This window comes from Ahaetulla prasina, chromosome 1, assembly GCF_028640845.1.
Source record: "Ahaetulla prasina isolate Xishuangbanna chromosome 1, ASM2864084v1, whole genome shotgun sequence".
NCBI classification, from domain to species: Eukaryota; Metazoa; Chordata; class Lepidosauria; order Squamata; family Colubridae; genus Ahaetulla; species Ahaetulla prasina.
Genome location: NC_080539.1, coordinates 49,079,178 through 49,096,963, shown reverse-complemented (window position 1 = coordinate 49,096,963; position 17,786 = coordinate 49,079,178). Strand labels below are relative to the sequence as shown.

Below are 17,786 nucleotides of genomic sequence, written 5' to 3'. Positions count from 1 at the left end.
TGAGATGCAGGTTATGTTTTTGCAGGAACAGCATCACCTTTGCTGAAAGTCACATAAACCAAGCATATAAGCCACTTCTGTTAAAGAAGCAAACACTACATATTGAGCATTTAAAGGTAGAGAATTTGCGTTAAGATACTGGGTTTTTTTAATTGAAGTATTTAAATGTATTTATTTTGTAATTCACCGCCTTGTACAGTATATATTATTTGGAAGAAAGACAGGATACACATTAAATGAACAAGAAATAGATTTTCCTTTCCTTGTTTCTACAGCCCAGCAGAGGGGCTAAGCTCCATTTGGCAGGCAACTCTTTCAGCCAGTTTCTGGAGATGAGAGTCCTCTCACAACTTGCAACCTTCCCCTGCAGGCTTCCCCATTGACTTTCTGGGGAAGCCAATAGAAAAGATTGTAAATGGTGATGGACATGATCGCAGGGTGCTTGGAAACTGATCATAATTGTGAAAAGGTTGCCAACTGCTTGAACTGAGGTCATGTAATTGGGAGTGGATGCCCCATGACATTTTACAGGATGTAAAACATCCCATCTGAGGCTGCAGTAACTTCAACCGGTAGTTAAATGACCAGTTGTAAATTGAGGACTACCTGCAAGGATAGACATTAGAGAACATTAGAGAATGTAGATGCAGCTACGTACTGTAACTAAGATAATAAAAGTCATAGATAGTTGATACATGTCAGAATTGTTACCCCCAAACTTATATATAGGAACCTCTAGTATACAATATTAAAACAAATGAAATGAAAATGAAAAAAATCTCCAGTAGGGAATACTAAACTAAGAGACCATAAAATAGGCTTACTCCTTCAGTTGTGATTCCTACCTAAAATGTCCTTTTTATATCTTTTATTTCTAAATACCCCTGTAGAAATTTATTATGTTCCAATCTGGTTTTAAAAAGTTTCCATGACCCCAGTGGTATCTCTTTTATGCAAAAATACCAACTTCTACCTAATTTTGAAGGCAAAGCTATTGGATGTTTGGGAAGGCTCTGTAGGCAGCCTATTTTAAAATTATTATCTAACATCATAGCAAGATTAGTCTGGGGAAAAATGGTTGATTACCACCTAGTGGATAGGGTGGGTAAATATAAAGAAGGAGCTGAGGAGACAACAAGGACAAAAGTAACTCTATAAATCCAACTGCTTGTTGAATCAGAAAGAAGTACCACATACCTTATGGACCCAGTTGCATCACCGGTACTTCTACTTGGTGCTGCTGGAGGAAGGGCTGAAGGGCTCCCATATTTTAGTTCTATCATAGGTGGCTTTACAGGTACAATGGGGCGAGGGATTCTGCTCCTTATATTTAAACTTCTCTCCTCCATCTTCACCAGGGAAATTCTCTCCTGATTTCCAATCTTCCTTGGGGTGAAATCATCTGAATCATGAGTATCTTCCTCAGAACCAGTTGCCGATAAGGTTTCTGAAGCCCGCTGCCTCTCATCACTAGAGGAAGCAGAAGATGAAGCTCCAGAAGCTAACCTGAATAGATGGCTTTGCCTTTTCTCCATCACCAGGCGGGCCAAATCCTGTTGTTTCAGTCTCTTGTATAGCCTTTCTTTGCCAGAGTGTGAAGCTGAAACATCTGATCCAGTGTCTTCTTCAGACAGCAAGACAGGAATCCGGCTTCTATACCTTACATTCAGTGGCTTTTTGGAAGTTTCTGCTAGAATATGTGGAAGCAACTCTGTTTGTCTAAGGGATTCATTTGCAAGGGGTTTATTATCAAGGCCAGGTTCTTCTGAAATCAACTTACTATCTTCTTCCACATCTGACTCAGGAATAAGTTTGCCCTTAAGTTCTAGCTCCTCTTCTTCTCCCATTTTAACACCATTCAGGAATACCAGTTCCCCTGCAGCTTCAGAGGTGGTTTCAATATGATTCACTGAGAAAGCACAACTTTCCATTTCTCCCCCTTCCAAGGCTGAATTCACACTCCCATTTTCTATCAGTACCTGATTTTCCTCTAATTCTTCCTCAACGATTATCTCTTCAAACTGCCCTGTATTAGAGTATTCCTCATGCCTCATAAGCTGCCCACTGGAAGACATGATGTTTAGATGTGTCTTTTCAGCAATATGGACAAATGTGCGTTCCACTTTAGTAAAAGGGGAGGAGGTTGTGGCCACAGACATAGGAGGCTTTGGTTCAGACTTGAGGATGGAAGACAACGTTCCTGGCTCAGATACATCAAGCTGGCTTCCCATAGGCTGAGGTTTCTCACTTTGAGGAGTCAGTGCAGCAAGAGTTCCAAGATCAGCATCAGGAGCCAAGTCTGTATTCACAGGAGACTTTTTCAAGTCACCTGGTGAAAAGAGAACTAATGTTTTTGAGCCTTCCTCAAGTTCCAAGTCTCCTTCTGCAGCTGATGCTCGACCCTTAGATTCCTTCTGATCATCTGCTAAAAGAGTGGATGGAGCACCTTCCTGACTACGCTCAGTACTTTTTTGACTCACGTCACTGCTTGACTCGCTCTGCATATCAAGTTCTTCCCCTAAATTACCAAGATCTTCATCATCGTCCTCTTCCTCTTCCTCCTCTTCTTTTTCCTCCTTTTTTTCTTTGTATCTGCCATTTGCCAGTTGAAGATGAGCATTAGGTGGCTTACAAGGGGCGGTTAAGACAACATTTGAGAAATCCACTTTTTTTATTCGTTGCAGAATTTTGGATCTTTCCCTATTTTCTGATACATCCCTTTTGAAATCTTGGTAAGGCAAATTTAAAGGCACCACCCTGGGGAGACCATTCATTTCAAAAGGTTTCAGTGGGAATACCTGGAAAAAGACACACAAAAATAGTTGGTTATCCAGAATGTTAAAACGATATAAGCCAGAGGTCTCCAACCTGGGCAACTTTAAGCCTGAAGGACTTCAACTCCCAGAATGCCACAGCCAGCTGGCTGGGGCATTCTGGGAGTTGAAGTCCTCCAGGCTTAAAGTTGCCCAGGTTGGAGACCCCTGAAATAAGCAATGTTGTAATAGCTGAAATTAGCCAGGAGAATTAAAACCACAAATGAATGGAGACCAAGAGCTGGGGACCCTTTCCTGTCAGCTTCTCACCACTTGAGGGAGGGGGGAACAGCACCCTGTTTGGACCCCACAGCAAGTAGAATCAGAGTGGAAAGTAGAAGGACCTTATCTCCTTTCACCCCTTCTTGGTCTTGTATCTTTCTCTCTCTGAGGGAGAAACATTTGCCCTGAATGTGAATGTTACTTATGCAAGGCTTTTGAAATTATGCAGAGAGAGACCGAGAATTAGAGGATGCCCCTTCCCAGTTTTGTCAAATTAATGAAGTTATGTTTGAATAAAGATTCTGCAGGGGGGAAAAATGGTATTTACCATAATGGCAAATCCCTTACCACATGACATCAATACCCTGGTTTAAAGCCCAAGGGTATCTACTGAGATGCCTGAAGAACAGTTGGTAGAATTCCCCCTCATTCTTTTTCAGTATTCCATCTTCAGTATCCAGATCTAATACATATAAGAAAGAAGGAGAGGCAACTGCCTCCCACTAATCTGATGCTGCTGCTACTAAAAACAAAACCTGCCCTTTACCTCCTACTAGTGTGATGTCTGATTAACACTCCTAAGAGGTAACAATGCAATAGGTTATTATTCAGTAAATACCCTAGCAAAGCCCATGGGTCATCCTGTAAACAAGAAAAACGTAACTGGAATAGAAAGAAAACCAGTTAAAAAGAGAATATACACAATAAAAATAAACATTAGATGGTTTCTAGCAACACACAGTAGCAGGAAAGTCATTTAATAAAAGGAAAGCTATAGAAAAAACAGAGGTGTCCAGGGATAGGAAAGACATATATGACATTATTTTGAAGTGGAAATACTTTTATTTTTTTAAAAAAAAAAAACTATCTGAAAATTGATGAATATTTCATGTAATGAGTAGGAAGCAAGTGGTACACGGGAAATAAGAACTAGATTTCTGTACAGTTTGTTAAGCATCAATCAGACAATAACAAAAATTGCTTAATGTAATTGTGATTCTTCAAGTGATCATCTGTGCTTTCATATGTACAGTACATTACTTCTACATTTAATGCCAGAATTAATGCCAGAAACTTTTTATAGCTACTTTCTACAAAATTTTATGAAAGTGTGCCCTGCATTGCATATGCTCCAAGCAATGGCTTCAGTTATATTGGATAGAGAGAGAGAGAGAGAGAGAGAGAGATAGATAGATAGATAGATAGATAGATAGATAGATAGATAGATAGATAGATAGATAATATCCTTGCAAAATGTTTGCATTAGATAATTATATATAGAATTGTAACTGTTTACTGTTATAATGAAATATACTTTATTTTTTGTATTTTTTCACTTATTTTTAAGCATGCTTTTTAAAAATAATGTATTATCACTGTATTTTGTTCAATTTAGTTTCTTTTCTCTCTTTATTTTAAAAACAAAACTTTAAATAAATATGAATGTGCTCTTGAATTATATAAAAAATATTTGGAATCTATGGTATAAGAATTATACAAATATTGCATACAGCAAATAATATAATAGTTCAATGATAGACAAATAGTGTTCTTCCAAATATAGCATCTTTGATTATCAACCTGTAGTAACTTATTATGAATGAACTGACACTTTATCAGTGCAAATGGAAAGACTAATTATTGATTTAAAAATTGGGCATGGAGGTGCAATAAAATATGTAACTTTCAAACATGAATGTACAGGGACCACTTGAAAAACACAGTTAACAAACAGTTCTCTTATCACATGTACATGTGAAATCCCCAGACAGACAAGGAGGGAGAATCAAGGAATATGTTAGCTTTGAGTCATTGTGCAGCCACAAGAGACCTAGGACTGACTCAGACACAAACACACACACCCTAAGTTCCATGGGACTTTATCTGTTCGTTCCCAAGGGAAGGCAAGCAATCTGGGAAGATTCTTCTACTATCACTAGAACTCAATATAGTAGTCAACTTGAACCTTGCAGATCTAGTTGCTTGGGCTTGACAATTACCAAATAGAATTTGGAGTTCAGGCAGACGCTTTAGCAAAAAGTTATATAAAGTACCATATTTTTCAGACTATACGACGCTCTGGACTATAAGCTTTTGGGGAGGAAAACAAGAAAAAAAAATCTGCCTCTGCCTCCCAGCAATTTGCCTCCTTGCAGCAAACAGCAATTTGCCTCCTTGCAGCCTGGTCCGCTTCAGCACAACCTAATTTAGCACAAGCAACTGATTGGCGGTTGGATCGGCCTCCCGGAATACCACCTATCAGCTGTTCCAGGCTGTGGGGATTGCCACCGCCCATCGCTGCTGTCGCCGCCCACTGCTGCTGCCACCTATCGCTGCCTCCATGCACCCCATTTTCAGCCTCCACATGTCCCATTTTTGGCCCATTCCAGGCGGCAGAGATAGGCAGTGGGCCAGCGTTCTCCACCACCTGGGACGGGCTGAAAATGGGGTGCATGGAGGCCAAAAACTGGACATGCAGAGGCTTAAAATGGGGTGCGCAGAGTCGATAGGTGGCAGCGGTGATGGGTAGCAACAGTGGCGATGGCTGGTGGCAATCCCTGCAGCCTGAAACAGCTGATAGGTGGTATTCCAGGAGGCCGATCCAACCACCAGTCAGCTGCTTGAGCTAAATCAGGCTGTGGTGAAGCTGACCAGGCTGTTTGCTGTTTGCTGCAAGGAAGAAAATTGTTGGGAGGCAGAGACTGAAGGGTGGGAGGTGGCAGGTGGGCAGGTCTTCAGCAACATTTGTTGCATAAGATGCACAGACATTTCCACCCACTTGTGGGGGAGAGTGCGTCTTATACATCAAAAAATATGGTACCTCCTTGTCCAAAAGATGCACTGTTTTGAACAATGACACAATCATACGTATGAAAGATTGGTGACTAACACATATCACCAGTGTTATGGTGATATGGTGACACTGACAATATTGAACTATTATAGAGGGAAGCAATGGAAGAAATCATAGCTGTGGTCAGTCTATTCTGAGATGTTGGTTTGTATGTACAGTATGCACAATAAAACAGTGGAACCCAGGAGATGGGGACATTTATCCTGTGGCTGTTGAAAAGGAACTGAGGGTTGGAAGGGATCTTTTACAAAACTAGATCCCCATATCTGTGATGCAGAGATATCATAATAAAAAGTACACCTTCACATAACATGGATGAGGAGTTCATAATTGCCAAATAATATGAGAGTGATCATAGGTTACATAAGAGATTTGATAGAAAGGAAACCAATGACCTTATTGTACAGCATTTGAGTAAGCTTCAAATTATTTTGGCATGGATTTTGGAGGTCATAGTTCAATCAAAGATACTTAAAGTATACTTTATACATTTAAAGGACAAAGAATTAAGTAGCTGAAATCTATTTGATCTGACAACATGAATAATAACAGTAATATAATTCTAAAGCAAAATAAGAACAAATGACAGGATGTACACTCTCTGAAATCCCAGAGTCTCTTAGACACTTGGAGTAGGTAGATCTAACAGGTCTTACCTTCTTGCAGGGAAAAGTAGCAGCAGTAAACCAAAAGGCAATCTGAGTGCTCTGTTCATGACAAAGGACTGACGATACTGCCCCCCACCTTGATCATATTGCAAGTCTCTCAAGATCAAAAAAATAAATAAATCTAATGTGACCTTCAGCATGAATTGGGTCAATAATTTGGGTCAGATTCATGGTTGTCATGGTGACCATGAATTCCTGGTGAGTCCCAAATTCAATGCTAACTGGAAGCAGCTTTCTATCAGCTTGAGGAATTCAACTGTCAGACCAGCAATGGAATCCAGCAGCTCAGGTATGCGTTCACTTTACAACACAAAGGCCAGTATAGCAGCAACAAACCCAGCTGCTGTCTAGAATCCTAACTCAACCATAAAGATGTCATATCTCGTTATCTAAGCACAGAGTCTGTGAAAGCGATCAGAGTTTCTCAGATAATAGCTGTCACTCCTTTCTCCTATCCTGAGGTCACAACTGATGCCAAACACGGAACAAGGTGGGCACATATCTGAAAGAGGGACCTCCCTGACTCTGGCCCTCCAAGTCTAATAGATGGGAGTTTCACCCTTTCATAGGAAAAACATCGTCCAAATGAATGCAATTATATTTATAAGGAATTCCTGTACAAATATTTTCAAAAATGGACACATTGTTCCATGGGGTCTTCAATTGCAAAGATATCTTTGAGAAATCTGCAATTTGCAGTTAAAGATGGAAATTTTGATCTTCATTGTGCTTTTGACCAGAATGTTTACTTTTACACTAGTACCAAACTCAGATACTCTTACTTAACATAAATTTCCTGCTACAATTGATCTTGATGGCCTGGCATGCCTAGTGGTTGTTGCTTTCTTCACCACTGCCTTAGTCAGTATTGCATTTCATTGCCCTCCCCATATAGAAAGAGTAGTTTACTCCACAAGCATCAAACCACTAATTGTTTTCTTAGGCTGATACGTTACTACACTGATTTCTCTCTGTCCCAAGGCCAATAAGAAGTCAGAGAACTGAGGAAGGGAGAAAACATTAGCAAAATCATAATACAGAGTCCAAAGAAGGAAGTTAAAAAAAAATCTATCCTCTTATGCTGATATATAAGATGTAAAATTTAGGCTAGTAGAGCAGGATATATCCTTCTCTCTATTAAATCCAAAATTTATCCCTTCCTTTCACTAATAAAAATCCTCCACAATGCCAATACCAGGTAAGGAGTTAACAGGAGACTTTGCATGTGGATTTGAAGTCTACATTACAAGAAAAGCGACGGTCCGGTGAAAAATGAGATTAAAAAAAACCACTGCCACAAGTTATGCCTTTGATTCTTTAATAAGGTTTTGGTAGTATACAAGCTTTTTTTCCGATTGTCTGGATTAACATACATGGATTTAAAAAAGGCACAAAATCCATTGCACAGCTTCGGTTTAGTTTTTTTTGTTTCTTGTTTTGTCTTAAAAGATGATGTTGCTTGTTATTTGTGATTTCAAGTGTAGGATCTTACAGTACTCTGCAGCATTTACAGCATTTTCTACATACAAGTAATTCAGTGCATGCTTTTATACATAAGATAGAATTTCAAGTTCTGTCTTGTCATTAGTCTCTCTATATACAGAAGTAATACAGTGCTTTTATCCAAAAAAAAAAAGAAGAAGAAGAAGCAGCAGCTTCAGTTTTTTTTCTTACATGCTTTGTTTGCCCAGGGGAATAGTGCAAGCATATTATACAATGTCAGTACAAAAAAGTGAAAGGCAGGGGCGCAGAAAATTATCTTCAGTTCTAATAGGCAACACACACAAAGAATAAAAAGGCTCAGGGAAAACAAACTTTTGAACCCCTTCTGGTAACTTGGTCCTTCCAAATTAATTCCTGCTATGCCACAATAAAGTTATACCTCATAACTCTCCCAAGAAGGGTTTTAGGCCTTTTCAGTCGATGCTAAATATACATGTATCAGTCTGCAGTAATACCGGGATGATTCTAATTCCTGAGGTTTTCATTAAAAAGATATTTAAAATATTAAGAATTGGCACTCCGTATAAGAAAAAAGCAACACAAAACAAACTTGGAAGTTTGGAAAAACACACCAAGATACACTGCCTTAGGACAAAAAGCTGGTGCAAATGTAATATGATATGATATCTTCACTGCTAGACCAAGCATTCATTTTCTAACATGAATTCCATTCTTAATTTTTTTTTAAAGAGCGTCCAACAAATACATCAATACTGATTAACACTCATTTAGCTGACATTAGAAGTCCGTTATATGCACAATTAAGGCCCCAGGACTGTGTATCGCACTTTCACCCCTGCAAATTTTCAGTGCTTTTTCTAGAAGCCTCAAAAACTTATGCTAGAAGAAAACTATATGACTGGGGAATAATTGTATTATTTTTTATTACATTTAAATGGAAATAAAATAAAATTCAGTTTTTGTTGTAGCCTCATCTTTTTGGAATGTGACTTTTGGTCTTTATGCTCTGGGACAACAGAGAAGAGGTTTTGATTGCACAAAACAAAGTAAGATGTATGTGAGAGAAGGGGGGATTTTACTCTAGAGAAAGAGAATATGATTCAACCATTAAGTCAAACTGTAGTTAGAAATTAATTCTTTGTTTGCACACTGATCCTATAAAATCATCATTGTTGCATTTCTATACATATTGGGACCAGTGTGTAAACAGAAGAAAAAAAATTATCCAATCCTTCTCGCCTTCAAAATCTTAGTACTGCCAACTGCTGACCCACAATAAACAGTAGCAGCAAGTCTTTGGGCTTAGGATAAGGCAAAAGAAAGATACTCTAGTCCCTGAGGGTGCTGATGATTATAAGAGAAATCTAGAAAGCCCAACAAACACAACACAAGTTACATCAAGTGATCTCAGGCATAAGAATCTAGAAGATGCCTTAGTCCTGAGAAATGCAGATGTATTTCAACAAATAACAATCCAGCTCCCACAAGAATTAATAAGCATGAGTTTAGTAATATCCTGAAACTGGTATGATCCTTTGCAGGCAGAATATGTTATTCATTTAGAACTTGCAGATTTGGCAAATCTAGAATTTCAAGATATTGTTAAAGAATTTGTAGGATATCTGCTTTGTAAAATACAAATCCAGCCCTTGCATGATTGCACTGTAATATGTCCATTCTCACCAATTTAGTATTCTAAATTCTGGACACATGTATTATTTGATGGCTTTCAAAAGCTATTCCTCCATTTATAGTTAGGGATAGGTCCCAATGTGTTTTCTGTGTTCCTGATTCATGTAGCCTTACACAATGTTAGCAACCATGGCTACCACTACTGGCAGGACAAAAGTACATTGCAATCTAGATTGTATGATGAGAAGCACTGAAATTACTCCCTTATGAAATATTCCTTTCAGTCAATCCTTTTATTTTGAAACTCTCCATATATTGCTATGGTTCTACCTGTAGAGGTTTGGGGGGGGGAAACCATCGGAAGACAGAGAAGGGGAGAAATTTCATTAACAATCTTTGTTCCAATCTTGGAGAGAAGTAATAAACTGTAAAATATTCTGAAAATATTAGTATCTTTTTGGTACAGAGATAAGGCCAAATATAAGCGAGCTCTGTTTTTCTCAGGAAGGACCAAAGTGAAGGGGCAAGTAAGTGTCCTTTGAGCATCCTTCTTATTCTATTGTTACATGGAACAGCTTTTGCAATGTAGATGCATTTTATGTTTAGAGATAGTTTGCCTGCATTTGTGATGATTTATTGATAAGGAAGCTCTGTGATTTATTACAAAGAAGATATAATTAAGCTAGGTACACTGAAGAGATAGGATTCAACAGAAAGCATAGTACATTGTTAAAAAAAATAGACCATAAATTTGATTCTGAATGTTAAATTACATGCAGGTTAATGCAAAAATGGAGATTAACTTTCAACTCCAAGTTACATAATTATAGCAGCGTGTGTGTGTTTGTGTGTGTGTGTGTGTGTTTTACATTCATTATTTCATTTTTTCAGTAGTTTGAATACTACAATGACTACCAATACATCAAATGGAGTGTTAAAAACATTTACTATAAATGTTATCCTTGTGCTGTTGTGAAACTGCTAAAGTAGAACTAAATGTTACCATGATTCAATATACAGAAGTCTAACAATAAAAGGAGCTTGACCAACTGTTACTTTATAAGTGTTACCAAAACTAGCAACAACAAAAATACTCTTTACCAATTTCATATCATTGTGGGGAAAGACAAAATCCAGGAAATCATTTTTCAATACTACATAGCTTCTATCAAGAATCCTTGTAAAATAAGATAATGTAAATTGCAAGCTGTACAAAACTGCACAAAAATAAAATTATGATAACTTAACCCTTCAAAGCGATTGGCTTTGATCTGCAAGTACAAAACCAAATGCCTTAATCCAAATCCAAATGCAATGGGAAACTGCACGTCAACAACTTCAGTTCATTTATGAGCACAGGCTTGTGCTTAAGGGAGTGACAGCTTTTGATAGTAGTGACTTATAAAACAGAAGTTTTTTTTTTTTCAGAAGCAAAATTATCTACATGCCATGAATAGTATATTATTTTGTTTCTTCTAAAAACTGCCAAAAGTAGTTTTCCATTTGATTGAATTTCTTTGCAGCGTTAATTTCAAGATGAGACCTCACGTAGTAAGGCAGTTCTCAACTTGTACCATCATAAGCTCAGGCCCAAGCCACTGAGAAACAACAGAACAAAATCTGCACAAAATTCTCTGATTTTGATCCTATGCTCCTCTTTCAGTTGTTCAATAGATCAAAGACCAGAAGAAACAATAATGGACAAGGTATACAATCAAAGATGAAAGTGTCATTTGGTGCTGAAATACTAAGGAATTATTTAAAAAGGCAGGAGTGCTTCACCAATAACCACAAACTTTTGAAGTTGGGCCAGTGAGGAAAAGTATCTTAGAAAAGGGGTGCTAACCAGTATTTTTATCTAACCCAACATCTGGCAGAAGAAAAATTAGTACTTTTTTAATGTACAAATTCATTGGGGGGGAGGGGGAAATGACCATAAAAGCAAAGCCCTAATTAAGGTTGGTATAGTAGATTATATCCAATGACTACATTATGTCCTGGAATATAACATACAAAATAAGAGATATATATGTGCATATATTGCATCTTTAAAGAAAATCTCTAGATACCTAAATTGAAAATAAACAGAAAAGATCAGTTAAAGTTAATTTAATTAATTATCTGATTTGTTAGTATTTCTAATATATTTATGCTAGAAAATAACTCACTTTTTAAAGTCGATTTGATCCCAAACCCACAATATATAAACCCACAAAAGTTTACAAGGTAAACTTTTCCCCTCTTATTCTAATATTCTTATACTATGGGATTTAATTAAGAATAATGGAAAATGAGGGAAGCATCACTACAATTCAGCAAGGAAGAAAGGAAAGTGCTTAACTATAATCTCATTTTTAGACATTCATATAAAATGGTATAGTATTATAAAGCTTTGACTATTTTATGTGAAAGACTGAAAAATAGAAGCCAGTTCACAAATCTGTATTAGTGGATTCAAACAGTTGTGGATCTATGGAATAATTCCATTAATATGTAAAAGAAGATCCTGACCTTCTTTGGAAATGACTGGATGTCTTTCCCCACAATCAGAATAACATCCTTAAAGCCTAAACCAAATCTAGTTTGTACTCATCTTTCTTGTATCATCTCTAGAACATCAATTTTCTTATCAGGCCACAATCTATTACTAATTGGTGTTTAGCAGCAGCATAAGGAGCTTTGAATGTAACCCTATTTTACTATCACAGATAGCAGAACCAAGCTTTTAAAAATCACTATGGAGCAGCTGTGATAATAAATAAATTCTATGTGTGTACTGCATATATTGTGCACATGTTTTGTAAAGCATTTTAGAACATTTTGGATGAAAGATACTATAAAAAGCCAATATATTATCACATATACATCATTTTGCTTATTATATCACCTACCAACCCAAAATCATTGACTGTGAAATTGTCTTCAAAAACATTGTGATTTATAAGGAGCAAGCATCTTTAAAAGGAGGTTGAAAATTAGAACTATGATTATAAGAAAAAAATCGCCTAGAAACAGATTCAGGAACATTTATGCAGAATTCTAGATATTAATGTAACAGAGGCAGAAACATCCCTAAAGAAGGAAAATTTGGAAGAAAGGAAACAAAGTATGCAACAGATACGGAAGAAAGGAGAACATAAATTCTGAGGACATAAATTGAGGAAAACTAGGCAAAATCTATGGATTGAGCATGGGATGAAAGGAAAGAAACAAGGGAAAAAGCAGAAAAAGGAGTTCATTTCTGCTATTCAGTGAAAAAAAGCCTTTTACAGGCCACTGGGCTCTTAGAGATCTATGATTTTTGTCTTAAATTTCAAGAACTCCAGTCACTTTCAGCAGTTTTGAAAAAAAAAAATAACATGATAAATCAGTTCATAGACAAAGAGGTGTCATATATTATGAAACACAGAGCTAAGAATTCTATACAAAAGATTTTATCAATTATATTAAGATCGGGAAATCTTAGAAATTGAACTCAAAAAACTAGTTTTAATTAGAGCAGCATAATGGGTTCAATTTCCATTCATTACAAATCAAGGTTGCATCAATGAGGTATTTTAAACATTAAGTTGATTGGCTATTATCTTGCAGCTGGATCAATGGAACTGTTTCCCCATTTTCATCATTCATGGAATAAACCTCAAGGGAATAAATCCCTCATAGGCTCTATTAAAATTATTGTTGTCTTTAATTATTTTGTTTTTAATAATTTACTAAACTGCCTTCTCAAATTGTACATTTTACTTACCACTTTATATACTATATAATATCAAATTGGAGATTAGAATGTACTATAGCACAGCATCAGACTTGTCCAACTGGGACCTTTGCACATATACTAAACCACAACACTCATCATTTGTGGTTATGAGAGTGGCAAGACATGATGGGAAGTTGAGAAGTAGGCTACAATAGGTTCAGTGAACATTATGCTGCAGAAAGGTGCAACCAATTTGTGCCTTAAAGTGCAAAGTCATTTTTAAAATCTATAAATTGTGCACATGCAAATACACAAAACATGTTACAAGGAAATAACATTAAGGAGATGCATAAGTTCTTTTCACTGTACTGCTCCATAGTGTTTATACCATGTCTTACAGCACTTAAGAAATGTTTTTAAAAACACATGAATGGCTTGATGAAAATTTAAATATTTTTTGTAAGCCTTTAAAAGCAGGTAGAATTCTCAAGCAAAATTAAGATTACAAAGGGATGTGGGGACTGTGACCACACCAGAAAATTCCAAACAGCATATTACATATTTAAATGACCTTGAGGCAATCTTCTTGAGTCCCTACACTCAAGTCATTCAAGACCTAGTCGTCTTGCATTTGGACTACTGCAATGCACTCTACATGGAGCTTACCCTTGAAGAGCATTCAGAAGCTACAGCTGGTGCAAGTGCAGGGGTGTTGGCAGCTTTTGTGGTGTGGGTGTTTTTTCCACACCCCAAGAGAGGCCCATGTAACACCACTGCTCTGTGAGCTGCACTGGCTGCTAGTTTGCTTCCAGGTGCAATTTATGGTGTTGGTAATCACCTTTAAAGCTCTTCATGGCATAGGTTCAGATTACTTAAACATTACTTCTCTGCTATTGATCATGCCCTTTGGAACATCTTGCCCCCCAGAAGGAGGCTGGCTCCAACCCTCCTGACCTTCTCCAAGAGCTAAAAGACTTGGCCCTGCCAGTTGGCTCAGGCCCACAATTTGGGAAATGGCTTCACATTGGGGCTGGTTGATAGATGATGATGATGATTATTATTATTATTAATAATAATAACAACAACAACAGAGTTGGAAGGGACCTTGGAGGTCTTCTAGTCCAACCCCTTGCCCAGGCAGGAAACCCTACACCATTTCAGACAAATGATTATCCAACATTTTCTTAAAAACTTCCAGTGTTGGAGCATTTACAACTTCTGCAGGCAAGTTGTTCCACTGATTAATTGTTCTAACTATCAGGAAATTTCTCCTTAGTTCTAAGTTGCATCTCTCCTTGATTAATTTCCACCCATTGCTTCTTGTTCTACCCTCAGGTGCTTTGGAGAATAGTTTGACTCCCTCTTTGTGGCAACCCCTGAGATATTGGAACACTGCTATCATGTCTCCCCTAGTCCTTCTTTTCATTAAACTAGGCATACCGAGTTCTTGCAACCATTCTTCATGTGTTTTAACCTCTAGTCCCCTAATCATCTTTGTTGCTCTTCTCTGCACTCTTTCTAGAGTCTCAATATCTTTTTTACATCGTGATGACCAAAACTGAATGCAATATTCCAAGTGTGGCCTTACCAAGGCATTATAAAGTGGTATTAACACTTCACGTGATCTTGATTCTATCCCTCTGTTTATGCAGCTCAGAACTGTGTTGGCTTTTTAATAAGAGAGTTGGCTTTTTAATAATAAGAGATCCTATCTCCACCCCCCAACTCTTCCTACTTCCTCCCTCACCATCTTTTAGTTATGGTTGAGTATTTATATTTGTATATTTTAGTATATTATTCATATTGTATCTATGTTTTGTATAGTTTTATCTTTTTAATATGGTAAGCTGCCCAGAGTTACCCAGTGGTAAGATGGGCAGCCAAAAATTTAACATACAAACAAATCTTAAAAGTTCTTTGCTTGGAAAACAGCAAGTCTGAAAATATTAGATATTCTCACATGTCTGTATTTTGAAGCTCTTATTTCATACATTATACAGTGGGCTTGTGTTATGGTTTTCATTTAAAAAGCAGTCCGATAAGAAATATACAAACTATTCAAAGTGGGTTAAAGCTGGATTGGTATATAAGATTGACTAATTAATTAGGAGAATTAGCAAATTCTTTATTTGGGTTTGAAAGTTTTCGTCTTGGAGGCTTCTTTTTAATAAGGGCATTGTAAATAATCAAGTTCAAAAGAAATACACATTTTTTGGTTAGACCTAGTGTATCTGAATTATTCTTTGTGTCTAGAAGGACTCTTAAACATATATCAGAATTATGTTGGCCTCCGACCACGTGGCCAAATAAGTGTTATGTAGGAAACTGCCTCTTTTCGATCATCTTTCAAACCACAGGTCATTCATTCCACAGGTTAACTGTAATTTTATCCTCTCTCTCTAAATTCTAGACACTGATCATTTATACTGATATATTTATCAAAAAGCACATTATTTTTGCTTTCAATAATAAAGTTGATTTGCACTAATAAGCTTTCTATTGTTGTATTTGCAGGCTACCCACCTGTCCTGGACAAGGTCATAAATAGGACCTGTGCAACCATTAGAGCAGGGCATTTTATGGGCCACTTTTGTGCTTTTTGTTTTGCTCTACATCTCCCAGGATTTTTTGCTGAGTATGCTTTTTTGAGAGGTGAAAGGAAAATGACAACCTGCACCAAAATGCACCATTTTAGACTTCATTCACTTCTAAAGCAAGCCAGGTACCAAAAAAGTTTTGTTAGGATGCCATTTTAAACATAATCCTTTCCAGTTGATGCCAAGATAGATCTGTGTTTAAGCATGCACATTGCCTTTGGATTGAAGATATAAACCCCCCAAATTACATAATCTTTGGATTAAATATAATGTAACTAACTTTTCCCTCTAAAAATTTGTACTATTTAGTTTCCATTCCACTAAATCACAAGATTGTGACTGTTATCTATTAAGACATACTATGAAGGAAAAGCATTACATGGGAAGCAAAGCTTTCTTTGACTGTTGTTGACACCTGAGCTATCAGTTAGATATTACTAACAAAGAGACAAAAAAGAACACAAATTTACATGAACTTTACATGTGCTTATGTGTATTGTATGCACCTGTACAAATGTAGAAATCATTGTTATAATTTAAAAGTAACTACATAATCTCAACATATTAGGGAAGACTGAAAAGAGACTTGTGCCTGCACAGTCTTTTGGGCAGGTGCTAATGCGAAATTTCAACACCTTGGGCTATCCCTTCTTTGGGTTACATTTGTTTACATTAAATTTGGAGATAGCTCTTTTTACAGAGGATGTCTTCAAATGCAGGACTGTTATCTGTAAAATAGGACATTTCCTACATCCAGCCTTAGCCATTCTATTCTTACTAATATAGCAAATATGAGAGATCTACAATAGACCTACAAAACTGCCAACAGCTAAGAGCAATAACTATGAAATGTGACAATAAACATAACTTAATGGGGGAAGCATGCCAGCTTGTGCTTAGACAATTCTACCCCTCCTAAGTACAGGAAACTTTGGAAAATATAATTGAAGTTTTATGCTATATCTGAAAAAAACAAACAGACTATTTAAAAAAAACTCGGTATGAAGTAAAAAGTTTAAGTCAATTCTGATTTGGGAGTCTACTTCAAGTTTCTGATAAACTGAAGTTCCAAATTTATACGGAAAAGTTTTAGTTATATTGAATTCATAATGCAAATACCTATAATTCCCGTTCCATAACAGAAATTTCAAAATGGTACATTACTCAATCAATTTCTTTCATTTTTATTATTGTTTTACAATTAGTCTCTCTTCTGCTTAACTGAAAGTCTGTTTCAGTTAAAAGCAATGACATGCTTGAATACTTCAAATACGTATTTTAACCCAGGTTCTGACTAATGGATACTGAAGGACCACAATTCAAAGAATTTTATCTAATTAAAAGCAGGTGGTTTTCTAATAAATTCTTTTTTTACATTGTCCTAAAAACTGACTAATGAAATAAGTATTAAAAAAAAAAGGGGGGGGGACCTTCTAATTAAATATAATTAATCTCTTCATAAATCAGCTAGTTTCTTCTTAATACACTAGCACAATAATTCTAATATTAAGAATGCACTAAGCCAGGCCAGGAAACTGGCAGGCAAACGGTTCCTAAAGATTAAATACCTTCATAGCATTCACTGTATGGATCAAGATAAAAACATGGATCATGTCTATTATATCCTCATGCCTGAAAGGCTGAGCTGGGGATATAAAAATGCAGCTAAAGCTATGCAGTATGAGTTGTAAAGTAAAGGCAAACTCAAAGGGAAGCGAGATGTGCAATTTTGACTGTGGTACAGAAACTGTAGTAAAAAGACAGTGATTTTTGACATTGTAATTTTTAAAATATGCATCTGTGAATCCTTCTTACCAGCTGACTCCAATTTCTCAT

At 36.7% G+C, this 17,786-nt stretch overlaps 1 protein-coding gene across 2 annotated transcripts in view; it reads right to left on the bottom strand.

Moving 5' to 3' along the window:
- The window catches only part of TTBK1 (tau tubulin kinase 1), a 99,868-nt gene that overhangs the window by 10,912 nt on the left and 71,170 nt on the right, over positions 1 to 17,786 (bottom strand). For both annotated transcript variants that reach the window (XM_058165178.1, XM_058165177.1), the window contains one exon: positions 1,198 to 2,798. In XM_058165178.1, the coding sequence (XP_058021161.1) occupies positions 1,198 to 2,798 (1,601 nt within the window). The remainder of the gene's footprint in view (positions 1 to 1,197; positions 2,799 to 17,786) is intronic.